The sequence below is a fragment of the Stegodyphus dumicola genome, chromosome 5 (genome assembly GCF_044657685.1).
Source record: "Stegodyphus dumicola isolate Sdum_Otavi_A_Nest chromosome 5, ASM4465768v1".
Lineage (NCBI taxonomy): Eukaryota > Metazoa > Arthropoda > Arachnida > Araneae > Eresidae > Stegodyphus > Stegodyphus dumicola.
The window spans coordinates 139,453,320-139,476,464 of record NC_140772.1 but is presented as its reverse complement, the minus strand read 5'-3'; the positions used below and the strand labels follow the sequence as shown (position 1 = coordinate 139,476,464).

The following is a 23,145-nucleotide window of genomic DNA, read 5'->3' as shown; positions in this document are numbered from 1 at the left end:
GTGCTGGCTGGAGTTTTGTGAAACATGACACATACTTTTCTGTTAAAGTTTTGATTTAATAAAAAGGTAATTTTTAACCTTCTCAACACATTGTCATTATCTTCAAGCACAGCTATAATTTACTACAAATCTGTTTATGCTACCAAAGAGAATCAAACTCTATAAAGGTCTGTAAAATTTCTTGGTCTAAATGTAATTCTCTTAGGGTACTTAAAAATGAGTCACTAATCATAAAGATTAAATCATGAAGCAAATGAAAATATGCAATTCAGATTTTTAAATTTTTGAAAATGCAGTATAAATCTTTTATTATGCTCAAAATACTAAAATCGCAAACAAAGAATTTGCAATTTTTCCTAATTTAAATAATTTTGAAATATCTGATGGATTAAGCATGTTATCTGAATGAAAAGTTCTGATATTTCGGATACAGGTCCAGAATATTGCAAGGAAAATATTCTGATATTCCTCACTCAGGTTCAAAATATTGCAAATAGTATGACAAATAATGAAACAGCATTCATTAAGTGCACGATGAGTCATGCAAATATTGTGATTGCCATAATCATCTGTTTGTACTGTTATGCAGTGTGCATATGCAAAATTTAAATTTTACAGAAGCACAAGATTCTCAGTAGGAAACTAACTTCAATTCAAACTTCATTTTCAAACCTAATAATTTTTTTCTCAAAAATGGATGATGACATATTGTGAATTCACAGTATTTTATGGATTATGGAGGTAGATTTCACTTTGAGGACAGTAACAGAAAGAACTGTAGAAGACAGGCATACTAGTCTGTAATATTCATGCTAAAAAATCATTGCATTCTTAATAAAAGAACGGTTTAATGAATATTGAGTTTCATTTTCAGCCCATTTTTAGGAAAGCATTATACTGATGATACTAATATGTTACAGGTTAGATGCTATTCCTATATTATGCGAGAGATTATACAGACAGTATAATCGGACATGATGAACTATTACTGCATATGTCCTCTATTTTTAGAAACTTCATTTATTTTCTTGTTTCATAACATTTTTGGTAAGAATTGTATGATTACCTGATGAGGGGGCAGAATATGGATGTCAAGATGTTGCCTCCATATTTTCTAGATTTAAAGCAGATAATTTGTGGCAGGTGGTATGTTTCAAAGATAAAAGGTTTGCTAAGCCAGATTTTATGGTTGTTAGGCATTTACTGTCATTCTATTTGAAATGTTGTATGTTATGAAAGATAATGAAAAGTTTTATTTTTTTGTATATAACTGCAGTAGAAGACATGTTGAGCACACCTTATAAATTTATTCATATAATTATTTTGTTGTAAAATGTCATTTTTTCCAAGGTGATGTCAGTTTAAACTAACTTTTCTGCCATTATTCTAAACTAAATTTAATAAATCTTTCTTTAGAATTTTCTTTAGCAAATTCTTTAGGTGGTGCCAGGTTAATAATAACCCTTCTAAGGGTACAAAACATGTTATTAAGTTATAATAAAGTTTCTACAATTATTTTAAATATTAAACTTTATTTTAAAAAGCTCTTAATAATATTTCCTTATAAAATATTTCAGAATTACACTTCAAAAGCAGGAATAAATCATCATTTATAATATATCTAAACCTGCAAGTCAATGAAATAATTTCTTCTGCCCTTAAAATTACATTTGGACAAATGAGTTTTTGTCTGAAGGTCATTGATGTATTTTATTTCTTTGTTAATTATTGTTAAGGTCTTTTATAGTCGTTATTAGCATATCTAAATGGTATTTCATATCTAATCTTCTGTTTATTTATTAAAACCTTTTTCTAGGGTGGCACTCTTATTCAATATGAAGGCAAGTTACGATTATTGGAAATAGCCCAAGTGCCCAAAGATCATGTGAGTCCATTTCAAAAACATTTCAGATGGTTTTTTTTATTTCATAATTTTCTATATTAGTTAAACTTCATAAGCTGCAGAATAGTTTAAGTATTCAATAATTTTGACATAAAAATTTAAAAAATCATTTGTTATATTTACTTGACTACATATTATAATATGAAAACTGGATCAAGAATTCTTATTGCTTTATGTCTTGTAATGATTAAAAAATTGAGTTTTATATGCATTATACTTTTTGAGTTCTTTACATTTTACTTCCAAAATTCAAAAACTGTTTTTGGTGATAAATATTTTTTTTATTACTGCAGGTTGATGAATTCAAGAGTGTAAAGAAATTTAAGTAAGTTAATTAATATTTTTTGTGAAATTCATTTGTTATTTTTTAATTAGACCTGATAACTAATTTAAAAGTTAAACACCAAAATTTAATATGTAGTAGCATCATAAAGTATTTTTTGTAAATTAACAAATTATTATGATTTAAATAATAATTTGTTATTTAATTTATTTTCCTAAAAGTAATTTTAATACTTAATTATGGTAGAAAGTCAGAGATCGGGATTTCAGAATCTTGCATTGAACAGATTTTGGAATTTGCTTGTTTTAAATTATCCATTTAAATCATCTAAGAAGGACATTTAGAAATTATAAAATTAAAAATATCAGTAGTTTTTTTATGAAATAATGAAGCATTTATGACCTTAAGGGAACCAAAATTAACAACAACAAGGCTGAATATTCATTTGCTTACTTTATTAAACATAATTTTTTCAATGCAAGCTGTTAGAGTTATTTCATTTTTTGTTTTGTTATTTCATTCAATTTAATTTTATGGATAGACATAAATTCTTGTACAAAGTTCCATCATTCAAGTCTAGGAACTGCCATTTTGAGAATTCTCAATAAATTGTCATTCAAAAGTTTTTCATTCTCAGCAGCCTCTGTTACTTCCTTTATTATCAGTATTGATATTTTCTGGACTTAGAACCGTACTACAGATTTTGTCATCCTTTGTTGGCTGGTAATTGGGACATTGTCATCGCAGAGGAAAACTTCTGTTATATCATCTTTATTTATTACTTTTCCACAAATTCCATTAATTGGAAAATTTTGCTTTTTGTTTGCAATATTGAAAAACATTCTAATTCACAGCTGTCATCACCCCTCAGGGCTCACTTTTGTGAGTATGAGTGTGGCAATCCCGAGGTACCCTAGCCCTTCAGGGAGGGAATCATCTTCTTGGTGAGACAGGTGTCACGATCCTGGAGCCCCAGTGATCTATTCTCTTTTCCGTCTCCTTTCTTCTTGGCTGGAACTTTTTCCCTTCCCTTCCCCCTTGTGGTTTCTCTCTTCAGAGTTTGGGGCTCGTCACAAGAGACTGGAACAGCCCTTGTCTCTAGTTTTTGAGTGGCAAGAAAACTGTCCACGTGTTTGCCGTGCGTGGAGACCCGTGTCGCTGGAAAGGAGGGTCCTGGTAGTTGAGGGGCGAGGTATTGTCCCTAACATACTGCTTTGGCCTCTTCTTCAGATAAACAGGAGGCACCTTAGTCGTCCTCACGGGTGTCAATCGGCTGGTCACTAGCCCTTGTGTCAGTAGCTTGGGGGATAAGCTCTCGGGAGTACCTGCTTTCGGGAAAGCCAGCTGTGGGGCTTCAGTTTGCGTATAGGTCCGGCTAGCCCTAACACAGGAATCTGTGTTCCCTTGTTGGGCTCTGTGGTGGGCGGGGCCGTCGGACCCGAACCTATTCTTCTTAAATATGGCTAATTCTAAAATATACTTAATTAAAGACTTCGAAGTCAGTCCCGTCGCTCTAAGCGCTAGTCCTGAAAAATCTGCTAAAAAAGTATGTATAGATGCAAATGCTAATAATCCTAACAATAGTCCCTGTTTCCTTGTTGTCTCCAGTTTAAACCAGTCCACATGTTTTAAACCAGTCCTTCTGGCGAGCTTCAAAAGATGTCTCCTTTTGTTATAAATAAATATATCCATTCTTGTATTGGTGAGCCCAGAAATATTAAGCGTCTCCACTGTGGAGACTTGCTTATTGATACAGCTTCAGCCACCCAGTCTGCTTCCTTACTTCAAATAACCAAACTTGGTAAAGCAACTGTCACTGTAACAGGGCATAAGACATTGAATTATTCTCATTTCGTAATCTCGGAAGTCGACCTTCTGTCTGTTTTTGAAGGAGAGTTCGTTTCCGAGTTAGCTGATCAAAAGGTTTGTGCTGCAAAGCGGATCAAGATGCTTAAGGAAGGTCAGTTGATTGACACGAAACACGTCATCCTGACCTTCAAGTCACCTGATCTGCCGAAAAATATCAAGGCTGGATATCTTAACTGCCCCATAAGACCGTATATTCTAAAATCCTATGCGATGATTCCAGTGCCAGCGTTTCGGCCATTCCAAGATGTCCTGTCATGGGAACCTGACGTGCGCTCGATGTTCGTTGGTTGGCCACGATAGCGAAAATTGCACTGCTGCGGCACTGTGTATAAATTGCAAAGGTGACCATCCAGCATTTTCCCGATCATGCCCAAAATGGAAAACAGAAAAGGAAGTACAGATGTTAAAAGTCACTAGGAACATCTCGTATGCTGAAGCCAGAAAACTAGTTCAAAGCACACAGCTCCAATCAAACAAATTAACACATACCATTACCACTCAAACCTCAATAAGTACAGAGACTGCACAAAATAAAACCCAGCAACCTGCAAGCAAGAAAAAGGAAAATCCAACACACGTTGTACAAAATAAAGAAATAGTTATTCAAAGCAAACCAAAAATTGTCCCTTCAAAATCAATTAACAAAAATAGAAGTTGCAGCGATAGTTCTGTAGATGAAATGATTTCTGAATCTGCAGATTTAGATAGTATGGAAGTGGAAGAGGGTATGGAAGTCCCCGAACATCTGCTTCCGCGCAAAACTAAAAAGCAACACAGAAAGATCAAACATCAAACATAATGGCCACCCTCGTCTCATGGAACTGTCGTGGTTTCCACCGAAATTTCCTTGACATCAAAGCTGTGATCAATGCTTATCAACCTGTGTGTTTGGCAATGTAAGAGACAAATCTGAAACCAGATCAACATGCAAAACTTCGGAGGTTTTCTCTCATCAGGAAGCATAACCTTGCAGGTGAGCGTGCCAGTGGAGGTGTATGTCTCCTCACCTCACTGGATTATCCCTCAAGTTCCTTTTGTTTGACGACATCCCTCCAAGTTGTCGCTGTACAAGTAAATTTTCATATTCTAGTTTCAGTCGGTTCTCTTTATTTGCCTCCTAATGAGCACAATGATCAGTAAGATTTAAATGACCTTGTGGTGCAGCTGCCTGAGCCTTTTATCATAATGGTTGATTTTAATGGCCATAGTCCATTGTGGGGAAGCAAAGACACCAATTCACGAGGAAGACAAATTGAGCAGATAATTGAAGATCATTGCCTTTGTCTCCTGAATAATGGGCAGGAAACATACTTCCATGAACCTACAAGGACATTCCACGCTCTTGACCTAGCTATCTGTTCACCATCTCTATTGCCATTTTGCAATTTTAGTGTTGGAAGTGATCTGTACAACAGCGATTATTATCTCATTCTTTTATCTCTTGCACGAAGAGAAGCAAACCCCATGTCGAGACTTCCTCGGTTTACACTAGATAGGACAGGCTGGGAACTCTTCTCTTCCACTGCAGAGCTTGCACAGAAAATGGTAGAAGATGTGCTTATTGATGATGCAGTGGAAGCAGTTACAACTGCTATAACTCAGTCAGCTATGCTTCTCCATCCCTAGAACATCAGGAAAAATACTAAAATTTTCGAAACCATGGTGGAATCGTGACTGTCGTGAAGCGCTAAAAAAACAGAAAAAAGCGTGGGGAATTTTTCGTAGGTATCCTACTCTGCGAAACCTCATAGCTTTTAAAAGACACTTAAAAGATTTATAAAGACTCATATAGTGCTCTTAAATTGTTGGAAGCTTTTCAAAACACCCAGAATCCTGTGGTAGTGGATGTTCTCAAAATTCATATAAACTTAACGATTCAAGGATATGAAATCTTGTACTGCTTGGTTCCTGGTCATGCGGGAATAAAGGAAAACGAGCTTGCAGACATCGCAGCAAAGTCTGCTGTTGAACTGTCCAGTCGCCTCATCCCTTATAGAGACATACACTGTGTGATCAAGGGGAAGATCCGAAAAAAATGGCAGCAAATTTGGGACGTTCAGCTTCACAACAAGTTAAAAAATGTCAAGCCTAGAATTGAGCATTGGGACTTTACTGGAAATCGTAAAGAGGAAGTTCTTTTGACTTGCCTCAGAATTGGTCACACTAGAGTGACACATAACTATCTTCTGAAAGCTGAAAATGAGCCTATTTGTTTTTCATATTTTAATTGAGTGTCCATGTTTTAATAGTCTTCGTCAGAAATATTTTAATAGCTGTGACTTATCTCTCCTTTGATCGGAAGAGAGGTCAATTGTAATTTATTTTATTATTTAAAAGAGACTGGCTTTTATTACCTAATGTAATTTATTTTGAAGATTGTGTCTTGAATTTTAATGTGTGTTTTTACCTTGTTTTTATATGACTTCATCCACTGGATTTGGTACATTTGTGCACTTGTTTTATTTATTGTATTTTAATTTCATCAATTGTAATCATCCCATCTTGTGTTTGGCGCGGTATAATCATCTTTGGTTTTGCACCATAACCTCTCACTCTCTCTCTCTTACAGCTGTCATCATAAAGCATAGCTATCGTCCACTATACACTCTTGGAAATGTATCATGAGACTGGTGATTAGAGACATGTAGGTCTGCTAAATGTTGTGGTGCTTATGTTATACATAAGTTAAGCCTGAATTATATTTAGCTATTTATTATACTTGCATTCATTTCCCACATGTGCTTATGGCTTATCTGAATCCTGAATAAATTCCCACGTAAACTTCAGACTTATCTGGACAACAAATCAATTGTTCTTAATTAAGCAGTACTAAATTTATCTTTTGACCTATGAATATCATTTACAAAATGTATTTTTTGCATATAGAAAGGAATTTCTCCTCATCATTACACTCAACACTTTGCAGTCCAGTTGGCTGAAATCTGTAAATATCTACCAAGCATGACATAAACGTAAAAGGTTACCATGCTGCTTGGTATTCATTTATTAATATTACCCCCCCCCAAAAAAAAAAAAAGAAACTGAAGATCTCACACTCTTCCTGTTTCCCAAGAGTGGAAATCATTTTTTTATTCTAAAAATTCGTAACATCAGTTTGGTGCCCACTGGATGCTGCGCCCAAGGACAAATGACCCCTTAGCTCCCCTATAGCTATGCCTCTGGAATCCTCAAAATTCTCTAATCTTCACAACTGTTAGTCCCAAAATCTATGGATTAATAAAATTCTACTATAATAGGAATTAATAAGATGGCTAACTGCCTACTCACTCCAAAGCCTAACTGCCTATTCAGTCTAGTATGCTTGCTACTAAAATACTAAAATATTGCAGTTGTTTCTCTCATTTATCACAGTATAACTACAGATGATGAATAGCTATTAAGAGATGCTTTAATAATATTGAATATTTTTAGGGTAAATGTGTGTACCAAGTGCCTCTTGAGTTACAATAGGATATTTTCCTGAAAATATATGAATCGGATGAATGATGCATATATAGTAGTAGTATTAGTAATGATAATAATAACATAATGGCTTATGAGTCGTAATTATTGTTATGAATTTTGTATATAGTTAGATAATTTTAGTAAAATTATTTGTAAAATGGTTGTACAGAGGCTATTCACACATTTTTTAGATGATGTATATTGTATTCACAAAACTAAATTGCATAAAATTCTTGTGTTTTAAATGTTCTATTTGACATCCCTTATTCTGAACTAGTTTTCGACACCGCAATTTCCAGGATAATAATGCCTTTTGAAGTGGCAGAAGAGGTATTCTATCCCATTCCTCCCGAACAGCTTTCCAGAGTCCTGTTAGGGTTATGGGACAACGTGTGGATAATGCAGTTTTTAAAAGTCCAAAAGCGCAAAAATCCATAGGTGACACATCGGGAGATTTAATAGGGATATCAGTGAAGGGTATGGCCTTGATACCAGTTTTTTTGTTCCATTTCTTTTAGGAAATTCACAGTGGATTTTTATGTGTGACTGCTGGCTTTGTCCTGATGGAGTCTCACAGATTGATGGCACTGTGGGTAAAGTGATGGTATTTCATTCAAAAAAATTGGCGATAAAATATGTTCCTGATAGTATTTGGAGTTAATCTTGACATTTTTTTTTGCACTCTCTTTATTTTTAACTTGCCATTATAAGAAAAACCAGCAACAATCATGAATCCCTTAGAAGAACTTTCTTTCGATTCTTTGAACCATGTACTTAAATTTTTTTCTCCCCTTTTATGATAATAAATGGCTCTTTTTTTGTTACAATCATTTAAATACACCCATGCTTCATCTATCGTAACAATTGTTTTCCATTTTTCTTTGGATAAGTGTTTCTCATATAGAATTTTGCAGCGTGTCCTGTGTTGAGCGATATGCTTTGGAAGAAGACGATGCACATTGTGTTTTTTCGCTTTCTTAAGATTTAAATCAATGTTTATTATTTTGTTTACAGTGGACACTGAGCATTTTAATGATTTTGCGACTGTCCTTTGACTAGGGGGATTTTCTTTTAACATTAAAAAACGTACTTTTGCAATAGTCGAAGATGTCCGTTTTTTCCTTGGATACTTGTTTGGAATTTTTGTCCCACTTGAGGCTCCAATTTGATGTTTTTTCCCTTTCTTGTTGATGATATTACCTATCGCCGCTTTAGATATCACAAAACCATGACTCTCACATCATTTTTGGATAACGGAGTATGCATATTTCTCTTTGGAAAGAACTTAAATGTAGCCTTCAAACCACTGCTTTGTTAAATTCGCCGGGTTCAATCCCTGTATGATGTTAATGGGTATTGCAATTGAGTAATTATAATTGATGCTCCACGTAACTAACCATACTTAGGCCTCATATGCCTTTCAGTAATTTTGAGAAGCAGAAAGTACTAGAAATATCTCAGAGACCAAGTGAAAACTATATAAGACCAGTGAGAGCATCTGCTCTCAGTTGTTAGTTCAGTGTGAGTTTGAAGTACTGAGATATCTCTGCATTAGTTTCGCTCTGTAGTTGTGCATTGTGTTTAATATTCTTAGTAGTATAAAGTGTAACTACTGATTATACTCTGTGATATTGTGAAGAGTTGTGTGACTATTTCTGCAGAAAGTTCCAGAACTGTGAAGTTTTTCTTTTGGTAAAATAAATTTTATCAAGCTGTTATCAATTCTGTATGCATTCACTCTATTATGAACCTGTATGCATGCAGCAGTATAAATAAAATGTTATGATACTTTTATAATAATTTGCTGAAACTATTATTACTTTAATTCAAGTTTGCAGAACATGAAACAAACTGGATTGCAGAAAATCTTTGATACCATATCATAAAACATTTCTGAATGTGCTTATCATTCAAAAGAAAGGTCATCAAATGCAATTTTAAAATCTTCAATATTTAATAAGTGAGCAGAAAACCGTGCTCGCTTTTATTTGTTTACATTTCGTAGCTGACCATATTTCGCCTTGGATCTTTGAGCGGTACTGCTCTGAAATATTCTCCTTCGTTTCAAAAGTTGTCGTTATACAAGTACGGATGCTCAAATGGAAGCTTATTTCACGTTCCTTTCCCAACTGGCCACTGCGTTTACAATGCAAAGGACTGTTCAGACAATCAGGCCAAGGATGCATCCTGTTAGGTTTGATTACAGCCTTCTCGAATGTGTATTACAAATGACATCACTGTGCTATGATATGGGCGTGTTTTTCATCTGGAAGAAGATCTTTTCTCCTTTGGTTAAGTTTCGTGATATGACAATTTTGGAAACAGCGAAGAAACAAATGTGTGTCTTCAATGTTCTGTGTTTAGTATTCGTATCCACAAGGTATCTATTCATACTCAATCAACGATGTTCTACAACTTTGTAATTAACTTTTTCTTCCTATCTTGTATTGTTTTCAAGATACTCTGCCGTTTTTCACCAGGTGGTGCTGTAAGTTTTCTTATCAAGTAGCGCACAGCTACTTTACTATACCTAGGCACCAATTTCTGAATATAGCTACAGCTGTTCGGCAGTTAAACAGGTGGTATCAGACTTTATTGGGCATTCTTCTATTTCAGTACATATATTTTTCAGTCTATTGATTTGGCTTTAAAAAGTGTTACCTATTACCTTTTTTCGAAATTTACAGTTCCATGGCTTTAATTTTTGCAATTGATTTTAATCATACACTTCTAATTACAGAAGTGGTTTAAATGATGAAAATATCCATGTTTTGGGAATGTCAAATTAAAAAAGTTTATTTATTTTGCACCCTACCCAACATATATATATATATCTGAATATAAATAACAAGACAAGAATAATTCAAAGTACAGTAATGTGCATAATTTGTTTAATACGTACACAACATATGTACAGAGTGCAAATGAAGTCACACATAATGCAATGTGATGCTTCATACTAGTACTTGATTGTACCGAAAGTAACAATATGATACTCATGAGTACTGGTTGTTTTTGTAATGAATACAAATAGGTACACAAATTATTGTTACTTTTACAGCACTAGTGTAAAATAAAAATAACGTCTTCCCATCACTGACTGCCTACTCATTCTATTGTGCCTGCTCATGCACTAGGGGAATCAATGATGGTTGCCAACATAGTTTTTTTTTAAATTAAATATAAGTTATCATGTCTATAGATTGCTGTTACATTTATTTTTATACTTGTATTTTAATAGAATTTTCAATACAAATAATTTGTGGATTAAACTAGAAGGCATTGCTCGACTAGTAAAAGAAGGAGGCCTTGATATGGAAATAATTGTTAATCTGAAGGTATTGTATTATTTAAGGCATTTCCATTAAATATAATCTAAAATTTCATATTTAATATCCTTAAACTTAGCTCTTAATTTGTATCTGCAGAAATGAAAACACTAGAGCTGTATGAAAAATATAGACTTGATTTTTTTAACATGGGAGTTGTTATAGTACAGATTTCAAAAACTATCTTATCAGTTTGGTGAATCTATAAAAATTATAATTCCCATCCCCACCTTTGTGGAACTCCTATTATCAAAAAAAAAAAAAAAAAAAAAAAAAAAAAAAAAAAAAACGTTGAAAATATATTAATACTTTTTAATATTTACTTTTCTGAGGATGTATACATTTTTACAGTCAAAAGTCGTTAATTCGGACACCCATAATACGGACCTCAAAGCTAAAAACTTTCTGCGCATGCGCCACGTTGACACATGCGCATAAGACCTTTATGACTGCGCATATGCGTGTGCGCAAGTGCAGAATACGTTTTCGCGTTTAATGTATAACGGACGGTATAAGCTAAAATTATCTAATTATCTATTTCAGTTAATGTTGATGATTGCGTTGTTCCTTAATCTTCGAATTGGATACGGCTTATTATTTTTTGCAAACTGTAAGAGCAATTTTATAAAAGTAAACTTGAACTTTCGATTATGTCAAATAGAATTTCCGATGCTGGAGCTCCCAAAGGATCTACAAAATGAAAGTATGTTTCGATGTCCATCAAACAAAAAGTGGAATTGCTGCCAAAAATGAATAAAGACATGAAGAAGGTGACAGAGAGGTTAGTGAAAACGAAAAAATTTCGATTGACAAGTTAGTCGGTATTCTCGGCACAGCAATTACGGGACTTGAACAGCAGAACTTTGTAGCTGAACAAGAAATTATGTCTGTTTATAGAATTAAAGAGAAAGTATTATCACATAAAACGAAGCAACTTAAACAACTTACATTGAAATAAATATTAAGCTTTTTTTTTTGTAAATTTTGATACCCTTTAGATCATAATTGTTCTTTATTTCATAAATTACGGTTTCATATTTTTAATTTTAGAATTTCTGCATGCCATCTTACGAGATTTAAACTGATGATCTATAATCTGGAAAAATCGATAATCCGGAATCGCCGAAGTCCCGACGAGTCCGGATTAACGACTTTTGACTGTATTACAATGTGTAAATTTATATGGAAAATTAAAAATCATTAATTCATTGTAATTTTACTCTTTTAAACTTATCTACTTTGAATTGTTTTAGGTAACAATAATGTCAAAAATAAAAATAATAATGATAAAAAATTTGAAAGGGTTCAGATGTTAAGGTCACTCAGAAGAGCTTTTTAGCTTATCTGTAGAGATTATCAATAAAGATGGCACTGGTGGAATAGTGAAATATTTGATAGATTAGGATACTAGATGAATATATATTGAGACTAATATGGAAAATTATATATCTTCTGTATATTTGATTTGAAAAATGAAGATGTATATAACATAATTCTATAAAAATATTTAATTAGATATAATCATGATTTAAATGCATTTTTATTTAAATCAATGAGATTAAAATGTTACAAAATCATATTCTCAAGAACTTATATTTTTGTTTTTGAATAGCGTAGTGTGTTAATCATTAACATACGGATTAAGTTTGACTGATTTTACTTTGCCAAATGGCAGAAGACTCAAATGAAAAGTGAAGAAGAATGCATTTACAGTAAACAACACAAAACATTTCAAGACTACTTTTGGGCTAATTGGATAATTATTTTAGTTTTTAATTTTGTATTTCAACATGGTATTGAAAATGTTTTTTAAAATTTTGATTTGATTTTCTAGAGAAGATGCAGGAATTCTAGAGTTCCATAGAATACAATTTGAAGACCACTGCTCTTTTTTTTTTTTTTATTTTTTTTTTTATTTATTTAAGTTCAACTCTGCAGTATTCATGTAATTTGCAATCTACTGCTTTGAATTAGTTATTTAATTTTTTAGATGGCAACACTAAAATTGATTGTTGTTTTAATCATTTCTTTTCCCCACCATTCTATTACCCATTTGAATTTAAAAATAGAATTTTAATTGCACCATCTAAGAATGAAAGAACTAATTAAAAGTGATAGTTACATGGTTATCAATTCTGCTACATCAATCAAAACTGTAAATTAATGGTAAAACAAACTTAAAGCAACAAAGCATTATTTAAACTTGTTGTTCAGATTTGCAATTGTACAGATGCCTGTGTGTTTGTGTAACTGTAAAGTTAAGTTTAAGATCCAAATAAAGCAAGAATTATGATCAAATATCTGAATTTTATTGGATTTTTAATGTAATTGGAATAATAATGTAAAGATTTTGCTTAGATGTTTGATAGAATTAAAATTGCTGCTCTGCGATGGATGATTTGTTAGTCTGGTGAAGCAGTGAAGCATGCTGTAAATTCAAGAATATTTGAATATTTTTAAATATAGAGAATTTAGGTGATTAAACTTAATTTTCACAACTAATGCATGAAAAAGGCTTCTGCACAATGCACATAATAGTATGATATGATTTTATGATTTTACTTGAGAGTTCCTAACATATAAAAAGTCTACATTTCATAACCTTTTGAGAGATGATTTTTTAAAAGATATTTAACTACATGGGTTTCACACTATACTTGTGTTCTTCACTTTTTATTGATGAAAAGTAAGGAATACTTGAACAGCACAAGTACAGCTTCTGTTATGAGCAATATAGGTATAAGTTCTTTAATTAATATACTAAAGATATCATATTTATATCTTTATATTTGCAGTAGTGCTTTTTTCTTTAAAATTTAAAAATGTGACCTATTCTCCATTTAGTTGGCTAAATGAAGAAAAGGTCATCATCTCTTCTAAATTTTTAGCATTAGCTGGTATTAGAAAAGTTTGTAACCTAACATATGTTAACAAGACACAATAACACGCCGAATAAATACTAATTCAGAAGTCAAACAACAAAAAGTCAAACAACAAACTTCATTTTATTCCTATGTTTTCCGTGCTCTTCAAGTTTGCTCCTCCAAACTAGCCCTTGATGAAGAACTAAATTATTTAAAAGCAATAGCTATTGACAGGGGCTTTTCACCCAACATTATTAATCAAGCAGTTAAAAAATTCTCATCTCAACACACTAAAAGCCACACTCTTATTTTAGGAGATTATAAAAATTCTGTTGTCATTCCCTTCTTTCCATCAATTAGCTATAAAGTTGCACATATTTTGCAGAAATTTAACTTTCGGGTTGTTTACTCTCCCATCAATAAAATTCCAACTTCTATACTCAAGGACCCCATTCCAGATATGAATTCCTGGGGTATTTATAGGATTCCTTGCCAGTGCGGTTTAATTTACATTGGCCAAACTAAGAGAGCCTTAAAATTTTGCGTCAAAGAACATGAGGCATATGTTAGAAAAAAGGAAACAGAGAAGTCTTCTGTTGCTCAACATTGTTGGTCCGAAAATCACACTTTCAATTTTTCTGCTGCCAAAATTATTCAAAAAACATCTTCCATTGGAGAACTGGATTTTCTAGAGGCATTTCACATTCATAAAAATCTTTCTGTTCTAGTTAACGATCCTAATTCCAATCCAAATTTGCCTTCGGCTTTTAGAGAAATTATGTTTTAGTTCTGGTTTCGCCAACAGATGGCGCCACTTGCTTATTCTTGTCCAGGCTTTCTTATCTTATCTAAACATTATTTCCTATCTTGTTCATTTGCGGTTTTGCAGCTGAAGATGATGGTTCGGTAAAACCATCGAAACTAGTCCTGTGAAAATTTTGTAAATTAACGCTGATTTTTGTTGTTTGACTTCTGAATATGTTAACAAATTTATTATAGCATGAAATATTTTACTGTGTAAAAGAAGATGAGTAATTTTAAGGAAATTGTGGCACTATTTAGGAATTTTTGAAAAGTCTGTTGTGAGACTATATTAGACATCATGTTTTTAAATCATGGGTTTACTTCTATAATCTAGCATTCAGTACAATGTTCTTAATTCAATAGCTTCTCACTTTTCCAAACTTATACAGGCTGCTAAATGATTTGTAAAATCGAGACTTCATAAATGGGAATTAAAAAACATCAGAAATGCAATTTGCACTTGCCTTTATTTGTTAAAGATAGATAAAATTACTGATTATGAGTGCTTCATATTTACTCTTTGATTAATATTTGAATGTGTAGAGTTAATGGTTGCAAAAATCTCAGAATGTTTATTTGCTTAAAAAAAATGTGACATGTTCCTAATAGTCATTCTGTGCATTATTTAAAATCTCAGAGTGTCCGCTGCACATGCTTTTTCTTTGTTAGACTGTCTGTGGCACTCATATTCAACACTTGATCAATAATTTCATCACTGGATAGTTCTTCCATTGCATATATTCTCATCTATGCATTCAGAAAGCTCTGAGAAATCTGGTCATCAGGAACTTTTTGGTTTTTCTCTCAACATTCTTGCTACAAGCTTTTTTACTAATATCAGACTCATTCTTGCTTATTTTTTGTAAGTTTATTTAATTTTTAATAAACTTTGTGTGCTGAAATTGATTGCTGTTGTTGCTTATTCCATAAATTAACTAGTGGATGCATTGCATCAAATACATTTGTGTCATATTGTTATGGTTCTCTTATCCATTGGCACAAAACTGAAACAGCATTTGATGCAGAAACTCTTTGGATGTCTTCTACATGAACAATACAGTATCCACTGCAAGGAAAAGTTTTATGCTTTGTTTCTGAAAAATTTTATTTCAGCTCTCATTTACTTCATATAAAGCATCCATGTTTTATTGTTTGCATAATATGTTTGGTTGGGTCACTTATTACTCAAGTGAACGGTGGTCAAACATTGAAGCAAGTCTGAAATGGTTACATCAAAGTCAATCAAAAATCAAGGTAATACTGATTGTTTTCTGCTAATGTCATAACAATGTACATCATGCATTTCTAACTATGGGCCAAACTCTTAGCAAAGACTATTTTTTGAGTATTTTACAATATTTGCATGATGTAATTTGTAGAAAATGATCTGAATAGCAGCAAAATAACTCACAGATTTTGCACTATGATAATAATCTGCTAATAGTGCTCTTGTCATGAAATTTTGGTTCCAAATTAAAAAAGAAAGCATTATCCAAATTTAGTAAAGAAGGAATTGGGAATATTTCAACCTCTGCATTTCATAATTTTGGATTAATTAATAATTTTTTTTTGCTAAAGAAGCAAAAAGCAAACTTAAGCATTAAAAACCTGAAAATGAGTAGAAAATTAAAACAACATATAGCAATTAATTAAGTTTTAAATTTCTGTACTCTATTATTAAAAGTTATTATTTAATTAACCTCTTTAAAAATTTGTATTGACAGTTTTTCAAGAATAATATAATTTGAAAAAGTGGAAAAGGGAAGATGATTAACTAGGTGAGGATTAATTAATAATTTTTGTTAAAAAACAAGAAGGAAACTTAAGTATTCAAAAACAGAAAATGAGTAGAAACGTTAATGCTGTGTATAGAATAATTTTAATATGTATAACATAATTTGATATGTATAACTGTATAACATAATTTTAAATTTAGGTACTTAACTAAAGGGTCATATATTAGGTAATCAGGTCATGATATCGGGTCAGATACTTTCTTTTATAAAGTTTTGTTAGCAGTTTTTCATGAAAACTATAATCTAGAAAAATTAGAAAAGGGAAGTTATTGCATGAGGTTTACCTATATCAAAATTGTTTAAATAATTATGAAATTGTAAAATTAATTTCTTTCATGTTTGTTAATATGATACTCATTTAGTAAAAATAAGGTCTTGTTATGTTTCAGTTTTCTGTCTTCTTAAAGTGTATCAACATTTTGATGTACAAGCTGCAGTTAATCGTTTGGATATTTGATTGGTTAATTGTTTGAATTCCTAAGAGGAAACATGTCAAGGGGTAGCTACATAACATTTCAGCAGTGGATTTGTATTTATTGGATTATGCCAAAGCACAGTAGGGCTATCTGCCTCAGGGAAGAGATGCCTTTGGAGGAGGAGGTGGATCTAAAAATTCTCTAAAAATTATCCATGTTTGTGATATCTAGTCCTGCTGATGAATTGCAAAAGATGTCCCCTTTTTCTGTCACATAAATACATATAATCAAGTGTAGGTGAGTGTAGGTTTTCATTTAGATATAGGTCTTATTCAAGTGTAGGTCTTCTCCAGGTTCTGACACTAATTTTGAAATAATCTATGAAAGATCTGCAGACAGGCAGATCTGTAGACTTTAAAGACATTTCATACTGACATCTTGACTCTTTATCTAAATTTTCTAGCATTAAATTGATTAACATTATTTCGGTTAACTGGTTAGGTTCTAATTCCATTTATTTTAGTGCGTGCAGATGCTTGTGCACTCTTTCAGTTAATTTTCAATTAATTTAATTTCAATTCAATTAATTTTCAATTACTGTGGGGATTCTTGATGTATTTTAGGTATTGATAATAGTTTGGTAATGTGGTCATTGATTATTAACTGTTTATTTTCAAATCTGGCTATAACCGTTTTCCACAGAGATTCATAAGTATTGTCTGTAGTTTGAATCTTGTTCGCCTTACTGATAAGAGCCAACTGCAAGTAATGTAGTTTTTGTCACTCACTGAAATATTTATTTGTCATCAATTATTGATTTAAATTTAACTTTAAAAAGAAACCATTCTTGTTTAACAACAATGTTAATTTCCATTGAATTTAGGCAAGGGAATCTCTAGCGAGTTTAACTGAACTTTATTTGATGGCACACTATTAGAAATACTATAATTGCTATGAGGCTTAGTGCCCAGTTTCTTTAAAAAAGCATCTTAAACTTACCTAAATTTTTTTAGGTCAATCTCTATTTCTGAGAAGATAGTTTTATGCTCTTCATAATTGTCATCCTTTAAAACACCATAAAATTCATCTTGAAATTGTGTTTTTCTAATAACATATATTACTATAATCAAAATGTACTAGGAATGATTTATTTAAAATAATCACATACAAAAAACTGCTTGCAAATTTTTTCTAAAGTTATTGTGACTTTCATCTACACAATAACAATAAGTTCTTCAGGTTTATTTGAAATGATTTTAAAGTTGTCGAGCTTACATTCGAGTTCTTTAGTATCGTCCTTTGGTTCATTATTAGGGCAATTGTGTTATTTGAGCATTCAGATTACCTCTTCTTTGAATAAGAACAGTGATACCTGATGACACCATTTTCCTAACATTAGCTAGTTTCTTAAAAAACAAAAATAAAAAAAATTAGTTCAGGTATTACCGAGATTATTTGGCTGGTCGGACCACAGTTCTGGACTGTAACTAAGAAATAACTTCTTTTGAAATTAATCTTTCATTTATTCTCGATCTAACCGCTCAGTTGGTATCCATTCAAAAGTAAAACAAACATCAGTGTTATCAGTTATATTAAACCAACTTGTATCAAAAAGAAAAAAACTAGTATATTGTCACATATACACTACATCATTCATTTCTAGGCAATGACGGCAAAGCATCCAGACTTTCAGGTGCTTACACTACATATTGACTCAAAATTAAAATTTTGTATTCTATAAAATCAGTCTCAGTACTTTTGGATCAAAGTAGTAAAATGGAAGCTTTTCTGAACCTGTTGTGTTTGCTCAATATAATATTGTAATACTTTGTTTGGCTCTGTTTAGCAGAGAGAAAATACTGCTGCACATATTATTATTAAAAACAAATGTTTTATGTGTATTCTGAAAACAAACTACTTTCATCTGCATCAAACACATGTTCCTCTAAGAATTTCCAAAGCAGCTGTTTTAGCTTTTCTTTTATCTCTCAGTGACAAATTTTATTTCTGCATTTTCATTGCAAACTTTCTGTTGCCTTGTTACAGCATAAGTTTCTGCAACAAGCTATTTGATCCTTTTAAATCGTTCAAGTCTATCTCCTAGGAGGAAAAAAAATTAGCTTTCTCATTCAAGAGATTCCCATTTGATGGAGATACTTTTGCTTCTCTTCCTTCACCTCTGGAAATTTTGTTTGCTTGAATACAGCTGATAAAGATTATATGCGTAAAGAAGGAACTTTGGAAGGGAATCACATTCATTTTTATATTACAAGAGGAAAATGGATACTTTCTGGAAATATTTCAGGGCAGATACAAATCTTTTGTCTAGCTTTGGCTATAGTACCTGATCAATTCTTTGGAATCTAGTACATTTTTATGATTTCAGTTTTCAACAAGACTCAAACATCCACTTTTGTCTAATTTTTTTCTTAACATTCACAGATAAACACATTTCCTTTTTGCTTGTGCTGATCAGGAAATCAAATTTTTCACCAAGTGAAAAGATGAAAATCATACTAGTGTTAGAAGCTCCTTGACTCAGAATAAAATATTTAAAAGTCTAGATTACTTAATCACACTAAAAACAATAGATTTTCCATGTACTTTGTCAGCAAGTGATTTTTGAGAAAAAAGTAAGTTCCTTTGTTACAAATTTCTTGATATCTACAAAGTATATTGTTGATTTTGATTGTGGAGGAATTTCCTGTTTCCACGTATAGTACGGGCCTTTTGTTATCAATTTGAGATGTTGGAAAAGTTTGGAGAAATATTGGCATTTAACCAATTCTGTGAGAGTGTTTTCTTTTTAAAATTTTTGGCATTGCAAGAGAAATGGTGAATAGATAGGGAGAACTTGACTTCATAAAAAGCAGAATGTGTAATTTAAGTTGTGTTATGAAGCAGAATATGAATTTTAACTTTCCCATAGAACTAATTACCAACAGTTTTTAGTCTTTATTGCCTTAAATTAAATAGTGCAAGTATTTACTTTACTTCTCTCTCCCATTCAGTAAACTGGCAGGATAATTTATTTTTTTTATTTTTATTTTTAGCATCTTGATAGTGGTATAAATGTTATACAATTAGAAACAGCTGCTGGAGCTGCCATGAAAGATTTTAGTCGAGCAACTGGTGAGTTTTAAAAATATGTTGTATAAAAAACAGAATGTTGTACATAGTAAATACATTAGAACTTTTAACCCTTTGCGGCATGGTGGGTCAATATATGTCCCACTTAATTAATATTTATTTTCTCAGTTAGCAGTTTCCGCTAGATATTTTCTAATCTTTTAAAAATAATCTATTTTAGTTATTATTTTCCTCAGTAGATGTTACTACTATACCAGGGCTTAAGTTTATAAGCAAAAAAATTTTCAAAATAGGATCACAAGAGTGATATCCATGTATCTCGCATTTTTCAATATTTTAAAAATTTTGGTATACAATTTATGATATGTATGATTCTTTTTAATATTCAAAGGTATTTTATTTTCAAAAATCTTAATTGAATTCAATATTTTATAATATTAATTTTGCAGTTGAAATAAGTGGGTTAAAATTTGTCCCACCACACACTTGAATTTTCGCTCAATAGATGGCAGCACTCACGATTATTTTTTCTTTTCTTTTTTCCATCTACTTTTTTCGTGATTGCACGCGTTTTTACATCCGTTGTATGCTCTGATGTGCTAAAATGTCTAGAAAAAAATTAACAACTCAGGAAGCTTTGGATCTTTTTGCTGAACTGCAATCTGATTGCGACTCATATGCTTCAGATGTAAGTTCTGATTCAGATGAAATTGAAATCCAGAAGAGAATAACTGAGGTTGAATTTAATGCTGAAGAAGAAAGGGAATTTGTTTCGCTTTTTAAAGACACAGACCCATCTATGCATGTGGCTGCCATCTATGCATGTGGCACTGTAAATATGAATCAGAAGTATCTACCCAAAAATTTAAAAGACAAATGTATGTCAAGAGAATATATAGACTTTTTTCCCTGCTATGCACCAATGTGCTATAAGACATGTGCTAGTTGCATGGTGGGACAAACGGTATCCCACCTTCCCCCGTAAAAAATAAAAGCGCAGAATTTTTTTCAGTTAGCGATGATTCAATTTATTGCATAAAATGGAAGGATAAAAGATCCATTTCTATCCTGTCTTGCTTGGAAAAGGCAACTGAAATGAAAGAAATTAATAGAAAAGAACGAGATGGAAAGACAAAAAAAGTACTTTGCCCAAACAGCATTATTTCATACAATAAGAATATGGGATATGTCGACTGATTGATCAACTGAAAGTACTATATGAAATAGACCGCAAAAGCAAGAAATGGTGGCATATGATTTTTTTTTTTTTTTAAACTTTTTAGATGCGAGTATAGTAAAGTTTGTTCGCGAACCCGATCATGATGTAAAAACAATGAAAGATTTTCTGCTCTTATTTATAGAAGGTCTAATTGCACTTGCAGGCAAGAAAGAGCTGAAAAGAAAATTGAAATCCCCAGTTCAAATAAAAACTAAAAACCCGTTCATACAACCAGAAAAGAGTCTAAAAAATGTAATTCACATGCCAAAGAGAACGAGCAGGAGAAGATGTGCATATTACAGCACATCGAAAGAAGAACGACGAACATTTTGGATGTGTGAAACATGTGAAGTGCCTCCACGCTTACAAAAGAATAAAACAACATGTTTTTCAAAGTTTCATGAAAAATGACTTTTTTTCAATTTTAATCATATATAAATGTTTTTGAATCAAGTGCCAATTTTAATATTTTATTTAGTATCATATGTACAAGTATCAAATTTTAATCTTAAAATAATATTCAAGAAAATATTTTCTTTTGTTCCTAAAATTTAAAAATATTAAATATATATATGCAAAATGTGCATGTGCAAAATTTTATAAGTCATGCATATATGCAATAAGTACAAAATGCATTTTAGTGTGTTTATTATATTTTAGAATGCACGCTTTATTTTGTTTATTCATTCCACATATGATTTTTTTCCCTGCTATGCACCAATATGCTATAAGACATGTGCTAGTTGCATGGTGGGACAAACGGTATCCCACCTTCCCCCGTAAAAAATAAAAGCGCAGAATTTTTTTCAAGCCTTAAAGGTACTTAAGTAAGTCCATTTGACTTATTCTAAGGCATTTTTTTAAAGATTAAAATATATTTTAAATATGTGTGTCGCAAAGGGTTAAAAGAGAAATGGGGATATTATATGTATGAAGAAAAGACTGGTTTAAATAAATTCGCTTTGCAAAATTGTGTCACATGTTTTGCTTATAGTGTGGTAACTGCTTATAATGTAGCAGTATATTGTAGTTTAAAAAAAATGAAATAAAGAAAGGTCTTTGTACAAATTTCCATTTAAAGATCTTTTGTTAATTCATTAAGCATGGCATATTATAAATTCCTGTAGAGTTTATTTGTAAATATAATGAGACACATTTAACCTTCAAATTTCAACACATTTTTAACCTTCAAAATGTGGCTTATGGTATAGTACAAATTCTGATAATCTACATGCCTTTGGTCCAAAGCTTGCACAGAGTAATGAATTTTGTAATTTATAGGTCATGTCTTTATGAACATTTATATCATAATTATTCAATAAAAATTCATTTAATATAGAAGTATATTTTTTAAATATTATGATATATAAAGAAAATGATGTTAGGCAATGGAATATGTTGTGAAAAGTTAAAATGGGGATATTTTTTACTAATTTTTTGAAAACACATCCAAACGTTTTGCATAAAAAATTGTATACCCAGCAAAGAAACTACCTTCAAAATAATTTTTGTGCCCTTAAACAAAACAAAAAATAAACAAAAACAGTTTGCAAAAAATCCCAACAATAAGATGTTCCGTGCATGCACTTGACATATTAGAATTGACATTTTGGGATTTATTAAAAAAGAAAATTTCTCTGTTCAACTCCTTTTTCTTTACCTTGTTTTTCATTTCTAATGCTAAAAAAGCTTTTACAAATGCTTTTTTTCAAGTATCTATCCCTATTCACTCACCATTTGAAATATATCTCCTCATTGCATAGAAATGAATCAACTACAAAATGCAAGTTTTAATGTTAAATCTGAAAAGTTGTAAGCAAATACATTCTTTATCTGTGTTACATAAGTTAAAATAAATTAACTACATAAATTCAAAATTAATGCTAAAAGACAACAAAATATGCACTGAAAAGTAGGGATTTGTCTTTTCTTTACTTTATAGTAGCCACTGCCAGCCTTTGGCACTTCTGCCATTCGGCGAGAAGCTTCCCAGTGTAGGCTGGACATGACTGTGGGCTGCAAGCTCAGTTTGTTGGCAAGTTCACTGCAGCAGTCTGAGGAGTCTTTGAAATGGGACTTTAGGAAAAAAAGCTCTCCCATTTCTTTC

General features: G+C 31.8%; 1 protein-coding gene across 1 annotated transcript in view; it reads left to right on the top strand.

The window, feature by feature from the left end:
- Positions 1-23,145, top strand: part of LOC118183877 (UTP--glucose-1-phosphate uridylyltransferase-like) — a 106,333-nt gene that overhangs the window by 64,188 nt on the left and 19,000 nt on the right. Inside the window, exons 9-12 of the mRNA XM_035353486.2 lie at positions 1,817-1,885; positions 2,197-2,228; positions 10,762-10,858; positions 19,783-19,861. Of these exons, the coding sequence (XP_035209377.1) occupies positions 1,817-1,885; positions 2,197-2,228; positions 10,762-10,858; positions 19,783-19,861 (277 nt within the window). The remainder of the gene's footprint in view (positions 1-1,816; positions 1,886-2,196; positions 2,229-10,761; positions 10,859-19,782; positions 19,862-23,145) is intronic.